Source organism: Protopterus annectens, chromosome 6.part0, assembly GCF_019279795.1.
Source record: "Protopterus annectens isolate FY-2018-M chromosome 6.part0, PAN1.0, whole genome shotgun sequence".
Lineage (NCBI taxonomy): Eukaryota > Metazoa > Chordata > Ceratodontiformes > Protopteridae > Protopterus > Protopterus annectens.
In genome coordinates, this window is record NC_056737.1 from 1,104,334,114 (window position 1) to 1,104,356,460 (window position 22,347).

Here is a 22,347-nt window from a genome sequence, read left to right on the forward strand (position 1 = left end):
GAATTATCACATACAGGCAAATTTACATTTATGCAAAATTAATCAAACTGTATAAACAAATAAACATTAACATTACACTTCAAAAATATTGCTTTATACTATATAACCTAAGCAACATTACATACATCGTTTAAACAAGAAACACCTTTATTAAAGCATCACTTATGGCATAAGTAGTCATACATTTACATAAATGAAAACAAACCACACTGACAAAGTCCTAGTTGTAAGTATTTTGTATCGCAAACCATGCTAACACACTCCCAGTTGCAAACATTATACATCACTTATACTCTACCAAATTTTCAGTCAAACATTACATAGCTCGCTTATGTCCTGCCTTCTTTTAAACCTCATTCATTCCCTGTATGTACTGGCAAAAATATTTGAGAAAAAAAGGTCTAGCACAGGTCTGCAAGTTCCTCCTTTCTCTGATGCCAGAAAAATCCATGAGCAAAACTCTCTGCCTACCTAGCAGGAAGGCACTGGTTCTACGACTTCCTGAGATATTTGTTTCAGAAGTGGAGAAAATGGGGATATTGAGTTTACTGTACAAGGAGGAATCCCCTGAAAATGAGGGAGGGACTCTCACTGTAAACTGTATGCACGTTGAATGACTTTCAGAACCCATTTGTCTGAAATAAACTGGTGCCCATGGGAAGATGTAGATTCAGAGAGACACAGAGAAACTGTCAACTAGGGGGGTGCTGAAGAAGCAATATTCATTCTGCCATTTTGAACTATTCTTGATTTTTCTGTGGCGCTCCCTTTTGGTTTAGAGCCTTCTTGTCATTTGCTGGTACATTGCTGCTTGAAAAGGGAGGTGAGATGGAAAGAAAATTATTTGCTTTATAAAAGAGGAAGGATGAAAGATTTGGGTTATCCCTTGGATCCAGCTTTCCCCACTCACAAAACCCCTTAAGAAGTTCAGCTACAGAACTCCCTTGGTCAGGGGAGAATTTAAAATCTCAGTCTTAATACCTTCTGGTAAATTTGGAGAATTTAACCAAGTAAATGATCTTTGCATGACTGACGCAGAAGCATCAACTCTGCACACAGGGACAGCAGTCCCATAACACTTCAAAGAAAGTCTAATTACATGAGAGGAAGTTACAACAGAGGCATGCAAAGCGTTCTTCACCTCAGAACAGGGGAGCTTAACAATTAAGAGTTTTCATGTACTCAGAAGACAGAAACAAAAACTAATGTGAACTTGACAGTTTAAAATTCAAGTGGCAAAAGTAAGTACTTTCTTCTCCAACTTGCCAAAAAGCTTTCCCACAGATAAGGAAATCTCTGTAAACTCTGCTTTAAGGTTGCAAAACAGATATTTGAGAGTCTGAGATTTGTGTAACTAGACTTTCTAAGGGCAGGAGACTGACTTTCAGGTAAGTTACAAGCAGTCAGGAAAAATCCTCTACAACAGATAAAAGTAGGAGGGGGCAGCTGCAGGTTGTGAAATATTCAGCTGTAAAAAAGTCGTAATACTTTTGCTGAGAAATTGGAATTTAATACTGCTCCTATTGAATTACCTCTTCCATGTTAGCTGAAGTCTAATTAAAACAAAGCTCTTTGGAGGGAAATATGAAGGAGCACTTCAATCAGAATCAGTCTTCACCTTGTGAAGAAACACTGAAGCACAATAATCTCCTTCCAATTCATGCTCTTCTGACTGAAAATCACAGTCAAAAAGGGAAGACACGTTTTCTTTTTTGCCAGAAAGTGACGTTTGTCAAACTAAAAGCTGAAATTAATCCTTTAGCAAATCTCAGCAAAATCTTCCCTTTCCATGGAAAATGACACAGGAGACGCCATATTTCTCATGTTTTTTTTTTTTCCTTTTTCAAGGGGCCTTCCTGGAAAAAGACCAGCCCAAGGCAAATACACTATTCTAGGGTTCATAGATAGGTACTAGGCTATCTGCCCAAAGGCATTTATAAGCCTAGACAGAATGCGTTGGCTTTTGCTGCCCCCTTAGATTAGTTCCCTGTGCCTCTGTCCAGCAGAGCCACTGAAGTGATCCCTGGGGTAAACTTTCTGTTTCCCATCCACTTGTCAATGTTTCTTTTGAGTGTTAGCGAGGAGCTCTGCCTAATGTAGATTGGAATCTTGTTCCAAAGCATGGGAAGTCTCTGGGACAGGAATCTATGCCTCCAGCACGTCCTATTTATTGTTGTGGTGAGGTTTAGATCCCTAGAGCGTGTGGCTAGAGGGGATAAGGTTTTCTATAGGTGGAGCATGTCCATCAATTCTGGGTTGGACATGGCCTTGTATGTCAGGCAGAGATCACCTCTGAGTAGGCGGTATGCAACCGAGTACAGCTGGAGTTTCTTCAGTCAAGCTGCATAGGGCATCTGTTTGAGGCCAGTGATCCTTTTGGTGAGGTACTTCTGTGGTCTTGCCAGCTGTTGCAGGTGTCTTGTATGGTACATTTGCCAGCTGTTGCAGGTGTCTTGTATGGTACATCCCAAATGGGGCGTTGTACTCTATGATGGGTCTGATGAGTGATGAGTAGAGGGGCACAATGACCTCTTTTGATCTGGATGCGAACCCTTTTGTGATTAGGTGGGCTACATAAAAGGATTTTCTAACCACTTTGGCAATGTGATTATCAAAGGAGAAATTACTATTTATTTGGGTCCCCAGATCCCTTATTACATTTTCCGTATTTAGGGGACTACCACCTATGTGGTAGTTTGTGGGTAATTTGTTTTTTCCAAAGGGGATGACTATGCACTTTTTGGCATTGAGCTTGAGGTCATGATTTTGACACCAGGTATCCGTCTCAGTGATGCCCTTTTGGAGGATGTCTGTGTCAGCTGGAGAGTCAATTATAGCCCCAAGTTTGCAGTCGTCTGCGAACTTGGTCAGCCATAGTCCTCCTGTGCTTGCCTGTACCTCTGAGAAGTATGGCAAGACTCAGATCTGCTCTAAGTTACAGTACAATGGCACTAAATATACAGAACCAACTGATATTGCCAACATCCTGGCAGATAGGTTCAGTGCTAACTTTACCCCTCTCTCATCCCCTAAAGGGCCCATCTCTATACAGGAAGAATGCAAAGTACCTGTAATCACGGCTGCACAGATAAAAAACACATTCTCCAAAGCCAAGAACACAACATCCATGGGACCTGACAACATCCCAGGCTGCGTTCTACATGAACTACAGAACGAACTGGCATCCCACCTAAGTACCATGTTCAATCATAGCCTCACCTCAGGCTTTGTGCCCACTGAATGGCACACAGCAACGGTTATTCCACTCCACAAAGGGGGAGCCACCACAGACCCCGGGAACTACCGCCCCATTAGCCTGACGAGCCTGGTCTGCAAGGCTATGGAGTGTATCATCATGGAACTTATAAACAATGACATTGGTAATCTCCAAACTCTGGACCCTACCCTGTTCAGGTTTGTAAAAGGCAGATCATGTCTCCTAAACCTGATAGACTTCTTTGAAGCGGTCACCAAAGCTGTAGATGAGGGTAAGGTGGTACACAGAGCCTATCTAGATCTCGCCAAGGCTTTTGACACCATCCCCCACTCTGGAATTATAGACAAACTCACTAAACTAGGTATAAATCCCTATGTCACAAGATGGGTTGCCAAATGGCTCACTGACTGAACCAAAGTAGCAGACTCTAAATCCAACTTCAGACCAGTGACAAGTGGAGTACCACAGGGTTCAGTCCTAGGTCTTCTCCTGTTTGGTATCTACTTCTCTGAAATACAGGCTAACAAAGTTCGCAGATGACTGCAAACTAGGAGCCATAATCAAATCTCCTAATGATGTGGATATCCTACAAAAGGGCCTCACTGAGACAGATGCCTGGTGTCAAAGCCATGGCCTCAAGCTCAATGCCAAAAAGTGCATTGTCATCCCTTTTGGTAAAAACTCTGTACCCATGAACTACCACATAGGCGGTAGTCTACTTCACACCGAAAGTGTGATGAGACCTTGGGACACGGGTGGGCAGTAGTCTCTCCTTTGATAATCACATCGCCACAGTAGTCAAGAAATCCTTCCACGTGGTACACCTCATCACAAGATGTTTCTCATCCAGGAAAAAAAGAGGTCATTGTTCCCCTCTACTCATCACTCATTAGACCCATTACAGAGTACAATGCCCCTTTTGGTATGTACCTCACAAGACATCTACAACAACTGGAAAGGCCACAGAAATACCTCACAAAGAGGATTACTGGCCTCAAACAGATGCCCTATGCAGACCGTCTCAAAAAACTCCAGCTTTACTCTGTCGCATATCGCCTACTCAGAGGCAATCTCTGCCTAACATACAAAGCTATGTCAAACCCAGAGCTGTTGGACATGCTCCACATACAGAAATCCCTCCAAGCTACACGCTCTAAGGACCTAAACCTTGTCACCACAATAAACAGAACATGCTGGAGGGATAGATTCCTGTCTCAGAGACTTCCCATACTCTGGAACAAACTACCTTATCTATATCAAACAAACCTCCTCATTATCACTCAAGAAAAATCTTGATGACTGGATGGGAGATGGGAAATTCACCCCAGGAATCACTTCTGTGGCTCTGCTTGACAGGGGCACAGGAAAATAATTTTCTTGGGTGGCAAAAGCCACGGTACCGTTTGGCTAGGTTTATATAGGCCCTAGGGCCAATAGCCTAGTACCTACCTATGAACCTATATGCCAAAACATGAGGGGTCCTAGGACTGAGCCCTGGGGAATGCCACTTGTAACCTGTTTAGAGTTGGACCTAGCTCCCGCAACTCTCACCATGTGGGTTCTGTCCGTGAGCTAGTTGGCAACCCATCTTGTGATGTTGGGGTTTATGTTCAGGCTGGTGAGCTTGTCTATAATACCAGAATGGGGAATGGTGTCGAAGGCCTTTGTGAGGTCTAGGTAGCCCATGTGTACCACCTTTCCCCTCGTCTATAGCCTAAAGAAGTCCACCAGGTTTAGGAGGCATGATCTGCCCTTAAAGCCAAACTGGGTAGGGTCCAGTGTTTGCAGGCTCCCAATGTCTCTGTTAATGAGTTCCATGACGATGCGCTCCATAGCCTTACAGACCAAGCTAGTCAAGCTTATAGGGCGATAGTTCCCAGGGTCTGCTGTGGCTCCACCTTTGTGGAGCGGAATAACAGTTGCTGTGCGCCACTGTATGGGTACATAGCCTGTGGAGAGGCTGACTTTGAACAATGTGTTTAGGTGAGGGGTTAGTTCATTTTTCAGCTCATGAAGGACGCAGCCTGGGACACCATCTGGTCCCATTGACGCTGTGTTTTTGGCTTTGGAAAGGGCTGTTTTAACCTGAGTGTCTGTGATTTCAGGGGCTCTTTTTTCACCTGTGCAACAGTACTTCACCAGCCCCTTCCCCTGACAATGACAAGAATGGTTCTGCCTTGCCCACAACAGACATCCCTATAGCCACAGAGGATGTATCTACCGCTGTGTACTTAGTGGCTGTAGGTGCTACATGAGAGGGACCAAGAGAAAATGAAGAGCGATCCAAGCAAGATTTTCTTAACCAAGATCAGTCACAGCACAGTCACGAATCTATAGCTGACGCAGAGATAGAACTGGCTGACACCCAAAGACCCCCTTTACTGACTTTTTGTTGTGGACAGAGAAGGAAGAACTGAATAGACCAGTAACTGCTCCAGAAGTTCACCAATATAAGATGTCCTGAATGACAGGTAGGGAAATCTGGAAGAGAAGGTGAAGCTTATGACAAGAAAAAAAGTGCTCCTGAGATAGGAAAACACACTGACAGCTCCCAGGTGCACAAAAGTCCTACCCCTAACACTAAAACTGAGGAAAATACATTTTAGCATACACACTTCAATTACTTCTCACAAAACTCGAGTCAGAGCTCTCTACAGTCCTTGTTTTTGCCTCATGTTTTTGTTCTGTCCTTCATAACATTTTTAATCGTTTGGTAAATCAACAAGGATTACAGTCATGCAATAATGCCAGACATTAGAGGTTTTCATTCTCATTCTTCAGAAAATGTACGCTGAGGCAAAACCAAAATCTGCTGTTCTGTTAATTGTCTAAGTGAATTACAGTAACACGTACAAACACTTCTGGATTTGGGGCCTCTGTTTCACATTATTTTTGGTTTTGTCCCTGACACTTTAAGAAGTTGAGAGTTGTGTAAGAACTTAGCACATCAGTATGTGTTTAATTTACCGTTGCAGTATTGCTGACAATTAGGGGAGTCTTCCTGGCATGGATAACGTACATCCGGCCAGTCTACAAAAGATTAGGCCCTTCCTCTCATGCCGTATGTCCTATTTATGCTTGATGCTACATGCTGGTACATAAGAAATACATGGGGGCATGGAGATTTTTAGAGCTTTCTTGCTCCAGCAAAACAATTGCCCTAAGCTAGTACTCTAGGAAAAGGTTTTCAAATTTACAGGGATAAAAAGGGGATAGGTAAGTACAAGTCTACTTCAGCCAAAGGAAGACAAAGTAAAACACTTGAGGGAAAGGAGGCATGTGAACATACTGCAACAGTAATCTATCTGAAATATCTATGGTTTTGCTAAGCTTTTACACAACTACAGTACATTCTTTAATAGATCACTGCTGCAGTATTGCAGACAACTTGGAAGACTCTCAAAGCTTTTATGCTGACTAGATGGAGGTTAGAGGTATAGCATTGGGGGGGTCCAGTATCTCTTGTAAAACTGATCTGGCAAAACCAGCTCGGTCTCTTGAAAAAGCAACAATCTTATAATGTTTAGTAAAAGTATGAATAGATGACCAAAGAGGTTGCTTTCAGAATGGAACTTGAAACTAGACCTTTGAAAAAAGCTCCTTTAGACAACCACTCAGAGTAAGCTTTTACCTACCTTAGCAGAGAGCTTCCATGGAAAGAGTAACAAAATTAAATTGCAAGGCAAATCCACCTGGGCATGGTCTGTTTAGAAATTGGAAAGCTTCTTTCCCCCATCACAGGAAGCAAACAACTAGTCTGACTTTCTAATGGATTTTGTTTTGCCCAAATAGAATCTTAGTTGCCTGTGTAAATCCAGTAAAGAACCCCCCCCCCCCCCATTTTGAGAGTTTGGAAAAATGAAGGAAGATGAACAGCCTGATTTAGTTATTTCAGTGAGCCTCATAGGCATAAAAAAGGTGGACTAATCCCTAAGGTTAACCCTGGCCTTATGAAAAACAAAAAGGCTGGAGAGCACATAAAAGCTTGCAACTCTGATATCCTTTTAGCTGTTAATGCCACCACAAAAGAAATGTCTCCCTGGTACAGAACCTTAAAGGTGCTGAAGAGCCTAGTTCAAAATGTGGAAGGGTTAGTTTTTTTTTACAGCATACAATTCAGGTCCCAAGAGCTGGCATGGATTTTCTTGTAGAGTGGTTGTGAAGTAAGCCTTTTAGGAATTGTCTGACCTCAGTCTGAAGAAAAAGGATCCATAGGTAAGCAGGAAGAAGTGGCTGACAGATTCCCCTTGATATGGGTATGTATGGGCTCAGAGTTAAGCAGCTCACACAAATATTTGAGGGTAGTAAGGATATCCAGCTGATAACGGTCCTGTCTTATGTAGTGATAAAAGAAAATATTTTCCATTTGGAAATGTAAGATTTCATTATAGCAGGTTTCCTTGCCTCCTTTATTACCTGCAGCAAGTCCTCAGAGTAAAGGTGCTTGACGGGAGTTAGAAATATCATTGAAACTACCAAATTCAGAGGTATTAAGACTGGGATGAATGAGAGAGCCCTTTTGCTGTGTCCATTATGTGGGGATAACTTGTAGCGTTTGCCCTTGACGAGATTAAAACAAGGGAGAACCGGTGTTGTCTGGGCAAAAAGGGAGTCACCACTACTACTTCTGGATCATCTTTCCGAATCTTCAGAACCACCACTGGAATGAGCAGACAGGGAAGGCATATAAGAAATTTCCATTTCCATAAGATTAACACAGGTGTCCTTTTTCCATGCTTCTCTGTATGGAGCTCTGGAGCAGAACAACCTCAGACAAAGAATCTATCCAGCAGATATCCCAGAAGCACTAGGCTTTGAGAAGGTTGAAGGGATTTCTTCAAATTTAAAGTGAAGCCAACATGAAGAAAATTGAATGCAAATTGTAAACTTTTTTTTTTTAACTGAAGTTGTCTAAGGGCAGACATGGATACATTGGAATCTGCGAAATATTACCATGGGGGTCAGGCAATTTGTGAAAACTCTCTGTGCTGGAGAAAGCCCAAAGCGCAAAGTAGAAAGCTGAAAATAATGGCCCAAAATGAACTCTTATGAATTTTCTGAGATTTGGATGGAGAGGAAAGTGAAAGATGGTGCCCTTCAGATCCAGGGTAACTAAATATGCCTGGAAAAAAAATCATTGGAAGTGAGCTTTATAGGGAGAACATCCTGAATTCTGGCATTTCTCAGAAATGTGTTTAGGGTGGATAAGTCCTAAATGGGTCTCCATGCCCCTTCTTTTCTTGGTACTAGAAGAGTCTGAAACAAAACCCCTTTCCTTTTTTTACAGACTGGGACTGACTCTATGATTCCCTGCAAATTCTTGTAAGACTGGGAGAACCAGGTGTTATTGGCTTGAGGGCACCTGAGGGAAATGTCTTCGAACAAGGGAGGATTCTAGAGAAGTTTATACAAATTTTGAATGATGTTCAGTACCTGACTGTCTGATGTTATTTTCCAAAAGGTAGTGAAAACGTTTTCCTGTAAAGTTAGCAAGAAGACTGGATGGGGGGGACAGAAAGTAAGCTGGAGTTTTGTCAGCAAAGGATCCTCTGGATCCCTTAAAATCTGATTTTCATTTCTCCTTCCACTTTGTTTAGAGAATTTAATTCCCTTTTGCAGGGATTTTTAACCTTCAAGGACCAGACTGAGGCAAAGTTCCTCTGAAGCTTTGGAATGGAGAGAGAAAAGCTGCTTTAAATCCTGCATTATCTTCCCCCCTTTCTTGCAAATTTTGGAGGATTTCAGCAGAGGCTGGTCCAAGGAGAATATTATCTAAAGAGTAAGCCAAAACGGTGGCCTTATCAGGCCAGGAATACCTCCTAAGGATACAGCTAATAGCTGCTGCTCTGGAAGAGGCGCCTGCTGCATCACAGCAGGGTGTTCCATCAAATACGGTCATCAGTGTGGCTGAGTGGAGTACATTCTGCATTTTTTTCAGAAACAGGAATGTCAGAAAATAACTTATTCTTGTTGGCAAAAAATACATCAGGATCTTGTCATGTGGGTCCGTTAATTAATGGCACTGAAAGATAATGTGGCAAAAGTGTACAGGTTCCTTATATACCTATCATACAGACCTAATGTCCTTTATCATTTGGAAATGTATTAGAAGGTGGAAGCAGTTTATAAGTCTTATTAGACTTTGCACAGAGTGTTGACAGCACCTGGATCACAGGAGGGATACTTATATAAATATTTGAGAATCTGGCACCTTAAAACAAAGAAAGGCTGCGATTCAGTTGCCAGAGATCACAGACACACAGAGGAAGGTATATTCCAAGGCTTCTAATACAGGTAAAATTTTAGATGGCTTAGTACTGACGATGTGCAATGAATCATAATATGCATTTTGAATGCCCACTTTATCCATGTTCCTTCCCAGATGAAATGCTGCATGCTTTCATAAAACAAGTGTCACCAAAGAGCCTCTCTTCTTGAGGAGACTCAGACTGTGTCCTCAGCTTTCAATTCATATCCAGTCCAAGAAGCATCTTCTTCAGACGGAGTCTCTCTCATTTTAAGGGGGGTAAAGAAAACAGAAACAATGAGTTATCTGCAGACACATTAAGGCTTTAAGGAGGCCCTAAGAAAAGTTGGGCCACTCCTGCTGAGGATCCTTAGGTGTAACAGTGACAGGAGGGGGGACACATGCTTCTTCTTCCGCTTTCTCTTCCTAGAAGCACACAAAGAAATGCAGACCCTTGACCTACCTCAAAAGGTAGCTGGTACATTCTCTTGGACAAATATCTGTGGAATAACTTGTTGTCCCACAGATATAATAAGCAGAAGTTCTCCGTTTGTGACCTTACTTCTATCTGGTCAGTCAGAAGAGACGTGCCAGGCCCTGCACCTTGTTGGCTTCCAAGAGGATCCTGACAGTGAGAGCAGTATAATTAGTCAGATGGTCTGTGGGCTCATCATGTCCTTTGCGAGAGACATCTGCCTCCAACTTTACAATTTCCAAACCTTTTCAATTTCACCCAAACCATATCCTGTCCAACTTGAATAGACAAACATTCCAAAAGGCAGTCAACCTTAGACTGGATACCAACAAACCCAGCCTAAGCTACCTAGCTGACTGTCTTCCAGACTCACTCAGTGACCACTCCCCAACCTTCCTGTACAGAAAACAGGACCACAACCAAACCAAAATAATATATAGATTCATCCATAACAAGAATAAATTTTCCCCTTCCACTTTTAACCTACTGCTTCATCAAAGCAACTGGTCACTACTTAGTAGCCTCCCACTGGATCATGCTATTCAATACTTCAACAATACCTTTCTTAATATGCTAAACAAGCTTGTATCCACTAGGAGAATTAGCCCAAAGCCTACAAACCTACCCTGTTTATCAAAAGACACTAAATTACTACTCAGACAGGGCTCGGTTAACTTATCACACCACCAAAGATGGAGCAAACCTCATCACATACCAACAACTCCAAAATCTATCTAAGAAACAAATAAAATCTGACAAACAAAACTACTTCCATATATGCCAAAAACACCACCAAAACAACCCCCAAAATTTCTGGAAAAACATTAACAATCTCCTTAACCCTGGTTATACCCCAAACTTCTCCACCAGTCACCACAAATGTAAATGATCTTATTGCAACACAAATCAACTCACACTAACACAATCACCTCACTGCTGGGAAACAAGCCTAACCAACCTCTGTCCATCCCCACATCCTCCTCAGACTCCCCCAAACCACTTACATTTACACCAGTTCAAACAAGGTACTTAAAATCACTCCTTTCCAAGCTTAAACTCTGCTGTCTAGCAGCAGACCAAATACCCAATGAATTTCTTAAAATTGCCGTGCCTGCAATTGCATACCCCATATCTGTCCTGATCAACTGCTCCATTGCAGAGCAATATGTTCCCTCTCTCTGGAAAATATCTCACATCATTCCCCTCCATAAAGGCAGACCTTCTAAAGAACTAACCAACTACTGCCCCATAGCCATCCTCTCTCCTCTTGCTAAAATCTTAGAAAAATGCATTCACAACCAGCTCCTAAACCACCTCCTCAATCACAACCTCCTTTCCTCCTCACAACATGGTTTTAGACGAAAACATAGCATTAGTACTGCCCTTCTGTCTTTCACTAATACTATCCAACATCTCAGAGGCCAACTTGTCTCATCCATTTTCCTTGATATGTCAAAAGCCTTTGACACAATATCCCACCAAATACTTCTCAACAAACTCTCATCCAATGGCCTTAATTCATCAGCCCTATCCTGGTTCCATAGCTATCTTTCCAACAGACAGTAAGCTACCAAATGGAAAAACAGCCTTTCCCCCCTTACTCCCCATCTCTGTCGGGGTGCCCCAAGGTTCCATATTAGGTTCTCTCCTTTTTACAGTATTTACATATAACCTCAGCTCTGCAACAAAACTAGCCTCCATTGTCCAGTACGCCGACAATTCCACACTTATATGCTCTGCCCCCACCCCCAGGAACTCCAACTAAAAATGGAAACCTCTTTTCAAGATATAGAAAACTACCTCACAGAACATCAACTTACTCGAAACCCAAACAAAACAAAGATAATAGTCTTCAGAAACAACAAAGCCAAATCACTCCAGGCCCCTCTATACTCTCCTCAAGTGGTACCAAAATAGAACCCACAAGCCAAACCAAACTTCTGGGAATAACAATAGATGATAACCTAAGATTTGACAGGCACATTTCCCTCACTATCAAAAAAGTCCACTCCAAACTAGGTACCCTGCACAGAGCCAAACAATACCTTACAGAAAGTGCCAGACTAGCCACTGCTCCCTCACAACTGCTTTCCGCCCTCTTTACAGATCCCAAATATTTACTAACCTGCGAAAAACTGACCTTAATAACCTAGACTCCTGCTACAACAAAATCGCTAAATTTGCCACAGGACACCCATATAGAACTCACCACTGCACCGTACTTTCCCAACTCATCTGGCGAAAACTCCCTAACCTCCTATCGCTCAACCAGCTGACCCATAGCCCACAAACTAATCCACCTACCCAATGAATTTCCTGCACTTTCCAAACTAATGCAACCCAATGACACTATCAGATCACTTAGACCTTCTAACAAACTAATGCTAAAGGTTATTCAATCCCCCACAACTCCCATGGCACCTCCCTCTACTCTTACAAAATTGCCAAGCTCTGGAACACACTTCCTCAAACCATAGAAAACGATTCTAACTATTATGACTTCAAACAACTCCTAAAAGAACTTCTAGGAAAACATTGGCATTGATCCTGCCATACAGCTGGCTAAGTCTACCCCCTCTCTGCCTTTACCTCCTAGGTCTGTCCTTCGAATCTCTAGCTCTTAACCCTGCAAATTCTGTTTCCTCCACCTAGCTAAATTCTTCAGTTTAAATCAACAACTAGTTTTTGGACATGGGTCCTACACAACACTACTGTTTATAAGTCATGTAACACTATATGGTCTCCTAAATCATTGCATATCATGTTACCAGCTGCTATATTTGTCCTTGACAATAATTAATATTGCCAGTTGCCACTTTCTATGGATCAATCACACTAATTTTTGCCAATACTCTTACTATTGTAGTAACATTAGTTTTGCTAGCAGTATCTTCTGCCAGTATTGTTAATATGATTAGTATTATTACTTTGTGTAACTGTAAACTGTATAACTGGAGCTTTTCTCCACAGGTCTCTGCTGAAAATGGGCTTCTGGCAGAGCCATACATTACCCGGTTAACAAATGTAATAAATAAATAAACTGGACAAAAATGGTGTTTCCTTCTGCTTCTTAGCTTTTTATGCAGCTGCTGAGGGACATCCAAAACTGATGACTGCCGTCTTTTCTCATGCTAGTTTCTTGAGACATTTGATTTCACTATACACTTTCAGAGAAGCAAAACAGCTTTTAATAGTCTTTGGAATAAAAATGCCCGAGGAATGGAAGATGGCTACAGTTTGTCTCCTGTACAAAGGAGGTCCAACCACTGATCTGGGTAACTATAGGCCCAGAAGTCTTACCACACTCATATGCAAGGTCATGGAAAGAATCATCATGGACATGATAAATGAGGACACAGATAACCTGCAAACACTGGACCCATCAGGGTTCAGTTTAGTTTAGAGAAGGTCATGTCTATTAAATCTGGTGGACTTTTTTGAGTGGGCCACCAAAGCACTGGATGAAGGTAAGAGTGTGCATACAGCTTACCTCGACCTGGCCAAGGCTTTTGATAAAATACCCCACTCTGACATTATTGACATGGTCATTAATTTAGGTATAAACCCTTTTATCACATGCTGGACAGACAGCTGGCTCACTGATAGGATCCAGGAGGCCACCTCCACCAAGAGGCCAATCACCAGTGGAGTCCCCCAGGGCTCCATATTGGGCTTGATCCTTTTTGACCATTATTTATCTGAAATGGAAGCAGATGCTGAAGGTTTATGGCCAACTACATTTGCAGATGATTGCAAGCTGGGGGTTATCATCAACTCCCCCCTGCAGACACTAGAATACTTCAGAAGGTCTAAGTCTGACTAACAAATGGTGTCAAAGCCATGACCATAAACTCAATGATAAAAATTGTATAATTGTACCCTTAAGGAATACAACTATCCTGGCTAATTATCATGTTGATAATACAACCCTAAGAGTCGAACCAGTGGTCAGAGATCTGGGTATGCATGTTGACAGTAGCCTTACCTTCAACCACCACATGGCCAAAGTGGTGAGGAAATCCTTCTATGTTGCACAACTTTTAAGTAACAGAATGACATCTAGGTCCAAAGAGGTCATTATTCCATTGTACTCCGCCTGTATCAGACCAATCAGAGTACAATGCTCCCTTCAGTATGTACCTGCTGACCAGGCATATGCAGCAACGTACAGCGACCTCAGAGGTTCCTTACAAAAAAGTATACAAGGCATAACAAACCTGCTTTATGCAGAGCACCTTAAAGCCTTTTTCCTCTACTCAGAATAGATTGCTGAGGGGTCATCTATGCCTGGCTTACAAGACATCCACAAACTCCACACTTGTGAATCTCCAACATATCGAAGTCAAACAGTACTAGAAATAAAAGGTTTAGGGACTTGCGTTGTCTGTGGCTTAAACAGAACAGGCTAGAGGCAGATGTGTCCTAGAGGCTGCTCCTCCTATGGAACAGGTTTCCCATCCATGTGAATCTGAGTTTGTCTATTATCCAATTTAAGCACAATCTAGACCAGTGGACAAGGAAAATGAAATGCACTGGGCCGGACCCATGTTCTTTATGGACAGAGGTAGCTTAAAAATGCCTACTCCTCAATGTCCTATTTAGATACAGGACATCATTATTTTTCCAAGAAATGTTGGGTAGGCTTAGAAAGCCCCCCCCCCCCCCCGGGTCATTAGCCAATTAACAATTTAAGAATCTATGGACAGCAGGCTCTAAATAATCAATAAGAATAAAGCCAACGGCTCATTAACAGCATTCTGAGATAACATATGGCTATTTCAGTGCCACATAATAAGCAGGTCAGAATGCCCATAAAATAGCCAGTTTTTGAAGAAACTAAAAGTGAATTCAAAATCAGGTGCTACAAAACCATATTGATCCAGGTCTTAATGTTTATATCAAGCATTTTTTTTTTCTAAATTGTAAGTTTTGTCTTGCTAGAAGCAAGCCATCAAAATGCAACTACAAGGCCTTCAACCTACCTGCTCCTTATCTTTCAATAACTGTTCCAAAGCAGAAGCTTTTTCCTTCATTGAGCTAGATTCAAATTCTTTTTCCCTCAGCATCATTGAAAACTGCATGTTGGTCTCCTGCAGAGCTCTGAACTCGGACTCTTTTTCTCTGGAGTGTCCAGCTATTTTATCATTTTCTTCTTTCAGTTTACTTATTTCCATTTCAAGAACCACATTTCGCTCCTTCAAATTTGTAACAGCCTGTTTCAGAACTTCGTTTTCTTGTATTTTGTTTTTCAAATCATGGTTAACTGAAATGAACTGGTCATTCTTGGACTTAATTAGCAAATCCTTTTCTCGTAATGATATCTGGAGAGCATCGCACTTTTCCCTCGTCTGCGTTATTTCTGAAGTACCCTCCTCATTATTCTTTCTACTGGACTCAGCATTTGCAGCTACAGTGTCCGACAATCTACTATTGTTTTCTTGAAGAGTTCTTATTGTAGATTCCTTAGACTGTAAGACACGTTTTAACGTTTCCAATTCCTTTTGCAATGCTTTAATCCTATCGACCTCTGCTTCAGAAGGCACATGAGAAGTAAGAGTTTCTGTTAATGGTACTACAGAACCCAACTCAGTGCCAGGCTCTGCTTTCACCAAGTCAAGTCTGCCCAGTAAAACATCTTTGGTACTGTGCAACTGCCCAATACTACTCTGAATGTGGACCAGCTCCTGACTCAAATTTTTTAACATTTTTTCTTTCTTTTCATAACCATTTATTAAGGTAGCATAGTCCATCTGTAATTTTGAACTAGAATCACTATCAGCAAAGACTTGTCCTTGAAGCTTCTGTATCTCTTCCTGAAGTTGAGCAGATTCGTGCTGCATGTTCTGAATTGTGGTGATCACCTGCTGTTTCCATTCCTCCATTTTTTTTACTTGCTGTTTAAGGTCATCTCTTTCCCTAAGCAGTTCTTCAAACTGATTGCTGCTTACACCTCCAGACTCACAACCCGGGCCAGTGCTAGACGTCTGAAGGACAGTAAGTAAAGTTTGGCATTTCTGACTTAAGGCATCTATTTCTATGTCTTTCTCACGAATGATCCGAGAGAGGTTTTGAATGGTCTCTCTAACCATCTCCTGACTTCCAATTTCATGCCTGCTTGACAGCTTTTCATTCTCCTCCCGCAGTTTCAATACTGCTGCTTCTTTTATTGCTACAGTATCTAAAATTCTGTGGTACTCTGTTTTCAAATGGCTATTTTCCCTTGTCTTTTCATTTAAGACAGCTAGAAGCTGATCCCTTTCTACACCATAAGCTTGTAGCTGTTGCTGCAAATAAGCAACATCCTGCAGATAGGAGCCAGATGTTACTCTGGCATACAAGCTTTGTATCTCCATTTCCTTTTGCTGAATTATTTGTGTGAGCTTCCCAACTTCATCGCTAGATAACTGATCGATTTGTTTACTTAAGGAAACATTTTTCTCATTCAAGAGTTTGATCTCCAATTCTTTTTCTCTTATACCTTTTAGTAGCCTTTCAATCTCTACCTTGGACAGGTCGTGCTTCTCATTACCATTTTCACCACTGACCGTTTGGGTTTTGGTCTCCTGGAAGACATCTGAGGAACCTGTGTCAATAACATCAGTATTTTTCTGTAACTGACTTTTCACCTGATCAACCATTTCCTGGAGACAATTAATTTCATCTGCTTTCTCAGAAAGCAATTTTTCATAGTTCAGAACCATCTGTTCATGCTGGACCTTTGCCTCATCAGTTTCTTTCTTCTGGTCATTTATAGACTGCCGAAGTTCCCCTATAGTCTTCTTTTGGTCTTCAACTGTCTTCTTATATGTGTTTATTTCATTTTCCAATGCATTCTTTGCAACATTCAACTGTGCTTTTTCAGCCTCAAGTTCAGTTATAATATCCAATGTTTTAGGTTCAGACACAGGCTGTGGTTTACTCTGTTGATCTTTTAGATGATCAATTTCTTCTTTCAGATGGCTGTTTTCTTCTTTCATAACTCCTAGGCACTTATCTTTTTCATCCAGAGCCTTTTTAAGTGTCACAAACTCTTTTGCCATCTTTACATAGCTTGCAAGTTCTTTCTGCAATTCAGAATTTGTTCCTTTTAATTTGTCCAGAAATTTTTCTTTTTCATTTATAATATCAGTCAGTTGTTTCTGCCCTTCCAAACTAGTTGTCAGCATTTCCTTGGTTTCCTCATGGTCAGTTTCCAACTGTTTAATGTTTTGTTTCAGGTCTGCAATTTCAAAATCCTTCTCCTGATTGGCTTTAATAAGACGTTCATGCTCTGCATGCAAAGCTGTGGTATCCATGTTACGGGTTCTTGTCAATTCCTCAATAGTTTCTTCATATTTCTGGGACTGCTCAACTATCTTTTTCTCAGCTTGGTTTAATTCATTCTCAATCTGACTCTTCTCTAGCCTTAAAGCCTTTATAATGGTATCTTTTTCATGTGCAAGTTTACCCTTCCCAGACAAAGACTCCTGAAGCTGTTGTTGAACATCCTGAAGTGCAGAGTTCAACTTTTTGTTTTCAATTTTGGCATCAGTAAATGCAGTTTTTAAATATTTATTCTCAGAAATTTCTTTCTTGAGTTCTAAAATTTCTGTCTCTTTTTCCTGAATCAAATTATCATGATTACACATCGGAGCCTTCTCTGACTCGGTTACTTTTCCCACAGCTGCAGAAAGCTGTTCCTCTGCCTTTTTCAGATGCGTCCGAAGTTCCGATGTTTCTTTTTTCATGTCAGCGTTCTGTTTCTCTAAGATTTTCTGCTGCTCTGTCAGGTCTTTCACTTCACTCAAGAGTTGCTGGTGGCTCATATGTAGGTCGTTGAGTGTAAATGCACTCTGACTTAATTTTTCTTTCTGCCCTTCTACCTCTTGAAGTAGACTCTTCTTTTCAGCTTCAGTTTTAGCAACCTGTTTTTTAGCACCATCCAGTTCGACTCTGAGTTGACCAGTGACGGTTTCTGAATCATGACACTGCTGTACTAGCTGATCCTTCACTGCAATGAAGTGCTGTTTAAAAAAAAAAAAAGAAGAAAATATATAATCAGTAATACAGATATGCACGTGTACGGTACTTCATATTATTTTCAAAGCTGTTACTAAGTCGGCACACAAGAATAAGTTGAAATAATTACCAGAAAGAAGCATAAAGAAAGACTATTTCCAAAAATTTACAGAAAGTCATTTTTTCCGTCTATAATCCATCCATATGGCTTTGATGTTAAAGAGGCCACTTGAAACAAATAGTCATCATACTTTCTAGTTAATAACAGCTAAGAAAATGGACCACAGCATATGTAATGGTGCACCAGAAGAATTAGATATAAATAAATCAGTATGTGAAATCTTTCCAAAGCTGTGAGTTAACTAAAGTGAAATATGTACAAGTGAAGGAAAGATAGCACACCAAGACTGTGGCCACCATAACACTCAGCGTTAAAGCTATATGGCAATTCAAAGAAATAGGAATCTTTGGTAATTAGGGTCCATGGTCTGCAGATTCCATTCAACCACATCATCCAACTAAACACAAAAAACATATGGAAGAAATGCAGAATGCAAGTACAGCAAAATACTCAGGGTAGTGAGTAAGGAGTACACAACAGGGTTGGGAGGGTGGCTTAATGACCAAGGTGTTTGCCTTACAAACACAAGGTGCAGGGTTTGAGTCTCACAAAGGATAATTGGCTAGGCTTAAAATGGCTCGCAAGGGCAGTTAGCTTAGTACTAAACTATGAACCTATGAACAATAAGTTGGCATACTGTATGCAAGTAAAAAAAGAAAAAAAGGTACAGTACTGTAATGGGAATTCCTGAGGCCAATGCAAACTGCAACTTCAGGTGAGCACCTGTATTAGACAGATAAGTCTGTATAAAAGAGCTGCTACCTGGGATATTAGCATCACAGCTCTCTGCCCAGTATGGGAAGCTGTTAACTACATTCCGAGTAAGAACCTATGTGCGACTATAACAGAAGCCTACCTCTTACACCTACAGCCATTGTAACCCCCTTCAGTGGTTGCACTAAATGACTGTCAGAAAATGTTCATAAAATCCATTATGTCATACGGGCTCAACACTGACCCAAAAGTTTGAAAATGAAGTAGATCACACAGACTAGATCATGCCTCAAACAAGGTGTGTTTTTTTTGTTTTTTTTTGATGGGGGGGTGACAGCTAGTCTTCCTTTGTCTAGCCCTTGGTATCAACAGTATGTGAATTCAAGTAAACATAAATACTGTTGCCTCTGAATGAGCAGAACAGTGCAGACTATAACATTAGGTGGGTAAGCTGCGCCTGAATCCCTAGAGGAGATGTGCTCTATAATAATTTAAATGCCTTACATACAAAAGTTATGGTCTTACCATAATGATAAATCCTTTCACTCACGTCTGTCTGCTACAATGTGTGGGTCCTCGGAACAGCTTGTTGGATCTGATCCAGTAACATCATTGCACTAGCCTCAAGCCCATTCCAAACCTTTTCCCTCCCATAATGCATCTGTCCTCCAAGTTACCTCAGACCTTGACTGATGCCTAAGGACTAGAATTAGGAGTAAAGTCCTAGGAAAAATGAAATCCTTCCAGTCTTAACAGAACAGGCCAGGAGGCAGTGAGAGGGCTATCATTATTAAAAGGACACGAATGAAAGGATGTCTTGAAATGTTAAGTATTTAACTTTCGTATCCTATTCATTCAATCCATCCGATCTGACATACGGGTCTGAATCCCTGACTACAGTTTCCCAAGTGGCCTCACAAAATAGAGTTGTGTACCTACCATAAATGTAGATGTTCGAGTGTATTCACTGTTGCAGTCATTATTCTTGGGTTATCCTGCTGGCAGGCTACCCGCAGTCGGCCTGAATTCCAAAGTCCTGGTCCGGCGTCGGTTGCTGTCGCCTCTTCCCTGATGTCAGTGCTCCAGGGTTATAAAAGATGCAGCCAACGCCATTTTCTTCAGTCTTTCTTGCCCCAGATGTCAGGTGCCCCCAGGAGGGTAGGCTAAGAAATTACGCCACTAAAAGAGCATGCACTAAAATAAAACATATTCTACATCTACAAGCAAATACACCACATAGGTTGTATAGTATACAGAAGTGCAGATAAGTCCCAGCAACGAAAAGGGGAATGGTGGGTGGGAAACCTGGACTGCAACAGTGAATACACTCGAACATCTACATTTATGGTAGGTACACAACTGTACTATGTTCATCGTGTTTCACTGTTGCAGTCATTACACTTGGGTTGAATCCCAAAGCTGAGATTGGGTGGCTGGGCCTAAATAGAATTAGGAGTGGCAATGAGGCCCTGCAGAACTGCAGTGGCGAAGCCTGCTCTGGATTTAGAGTAAAGAGGTAAATGGTAGTGCTTTGTAAACGTGTGCACTGAAGTCCAAGATGCAGCCTCCAAAATGTCCTTAGTTGGTACTCCTCTGAGGAAGGCTGCTGCTCTGGTTGAGTGTGGCCTGATGCCCTTAGGCACTGACTTGCCATGTTGAGAATAGCAGAAATGAATGCAGTGGGCTATCCATTTGGAAATTGTCTGTTTTGAGATTGCTTTTCCTTGAGATCCTGCAGCATATGCCACTAAGAGTTGCTCAGATTTTCTGAAAGCTTTAGTTTTGTCCAAGTACAAGCGTAGCTGTCTGTGTATGTCCAAAGAATGTAGAAGTCTCTCCCCCTTATTCTGTGGGTTCGGATAAAAGGTAGGCAAATGAATTGTTTGATTAAGAGCCACACTGGACACTACCTTAGGCATAAATGTTGGGTTTGTCCTCAGAGAAACCCTGTCCGGATGGAAAATTATAAAAGGTTCAACTGCCATTAGTGCATGTAATTCTGAGACTCTTCTTGCTGAAGTTATTGCTAAGAGCAGAGCTGTTTTCCATAAGAATTTTATCTCAGCTGTATTAGCTGGCTCAAAAGGAGGCAGTGTGAGTTTTTCCAAGACAAAATTGAGGTCCCATGCAGGTATTGGTGCTCTTCTTGGGGGTCTTATGTTTTTGGTCCCTCTGAGGTACTGCCTTAGTAGTGGATGTGAAAAAATAGGTGGGTCCATATTGTAATGAGCTGAAATGGCAGAGGCATGAATTTTAATCGATGAAAACGATAGGCCTTTGTCCAACATCTCAGTTAAGTATTGTAAAATCTGAGGAATATTTGGTACAAGCATGTCAATTCCTTGTGCCTGGTTCCAAGCACAGAATCTCTTCCACTTTTTTGCATATGATTTTCTGGTGCTGGGCCTCCTGGCCTCCAGAATAACATCCATAACTGCTTTGGAGAGAGGTGTGTTCTGAATGGTTACACTATCTGCCATGCAGCCAGATTTAGGGTTTTGAGTTGGCTGTGCAGTATCTGATTGTTCTGTTGGGTCAGTAAATGAGGAATTTGAGGCAATGTCCAGACTGGGCCTTGAGACAAGCTCTTTAGGACTGGGTACCAGTGCTGGCGTGGCCAGTCTGGGGCAATCAGGATCATTTTTGGCTTCTCTTGTCTGACCTTTAGAAGCATCTTGGGGAGGAATGGTAGTGGAGGAAAAGCATATACTGTAAGGTTTTCCCAGCTAAATGATAGAGCATCCACTTTCCATGCTAGCTTGTGATAAGTCCTTGTGCAAAATCTCTGTAGTTGGCAGTTGTGAGGGGAGGCAAAGAGATCTATATCTGGGCGTCCCCATTTCCTTGTTATCATGCTGAAGATTTGTGGATCTAGTTTCCACTCGTGAGGATCTATGAGGTTTCTGCTTAGTTCGTCTGCCAGAGTATTTATCTTTCCTGGCAGGAATTGAGCTTGCAGGTGTACTTGATAAGTCAGTGTTGTGTTCCACAAAATCATGGCTTGTCTGCAAAGGGGGTAGAGGAATGCGTGCCTCCCAACTTGTTTATGTACCACATGACTGTAGTATTGTCCATCTTTATCAGCAGTTGTCCTGGAAAGAGGAGATCCTTGAAAGCTGTCAGGGCATTTTGTACAGCCAGCATTTCTTTTAGATTGATATGAAAATGCATTAGGCTTGTGGGCCATGTGCCCTGAATACATTTTCCTGCCATGTGGGTCCCCCATGCAGAATCTGACACATCTGTTGTTAGTGTCTGCCTGGCAGTGGGTAAAGTGAAAGGCTGTCCCTTGTTGTGGTGACACGCCTGAGCCCACCATCGAAACTCCTGTTGCAGGCAGGGAATGAGTGTAATCGATTTTTCCAGGCTGTGGCAATGTTGAGTCCAAACACTTTTTGGATACCATTGTAGTTTCCTCATATGTGGTCTTGCATATGGAATTAACAGAATGCAGGGTGCCATGAAGCTCAAAGCCTGCAGAATTTTTCTTGCAGATAACTGGGTTTTTGTTGCCAACATTTTGAAGTAAGAAGTCAGTTGCCTTTGTTTGTCTGGCGTGAGATAAGCCATCTGGG

The 22,347-nt window shown here is 41.7% G+C and overlaps 1 protein-coding gene across 1 annotated transcript in view; it reads right to left on the minus strand.

Annotated features, from left to right (window-relative positions):
* The window catches only part of TRIP11 (thyroid hormone receptor interactor 11), a 1,664,886-nt gene that overhangs the window by 650,015 nt on the left and 992,524 nt on the right, over nt 1-22,347 (minus strand). The window contains exon 11 of the mRNA XM_044073627.1: nt 14,922-17,942. Coding sequence (XP_043929562.1) covers nt 14,922-17,942 — 3,021 coding nt within the window. The remainder of the gene's footprint in view (nt 1-14,921; nt 17,943-22,347) is intronic.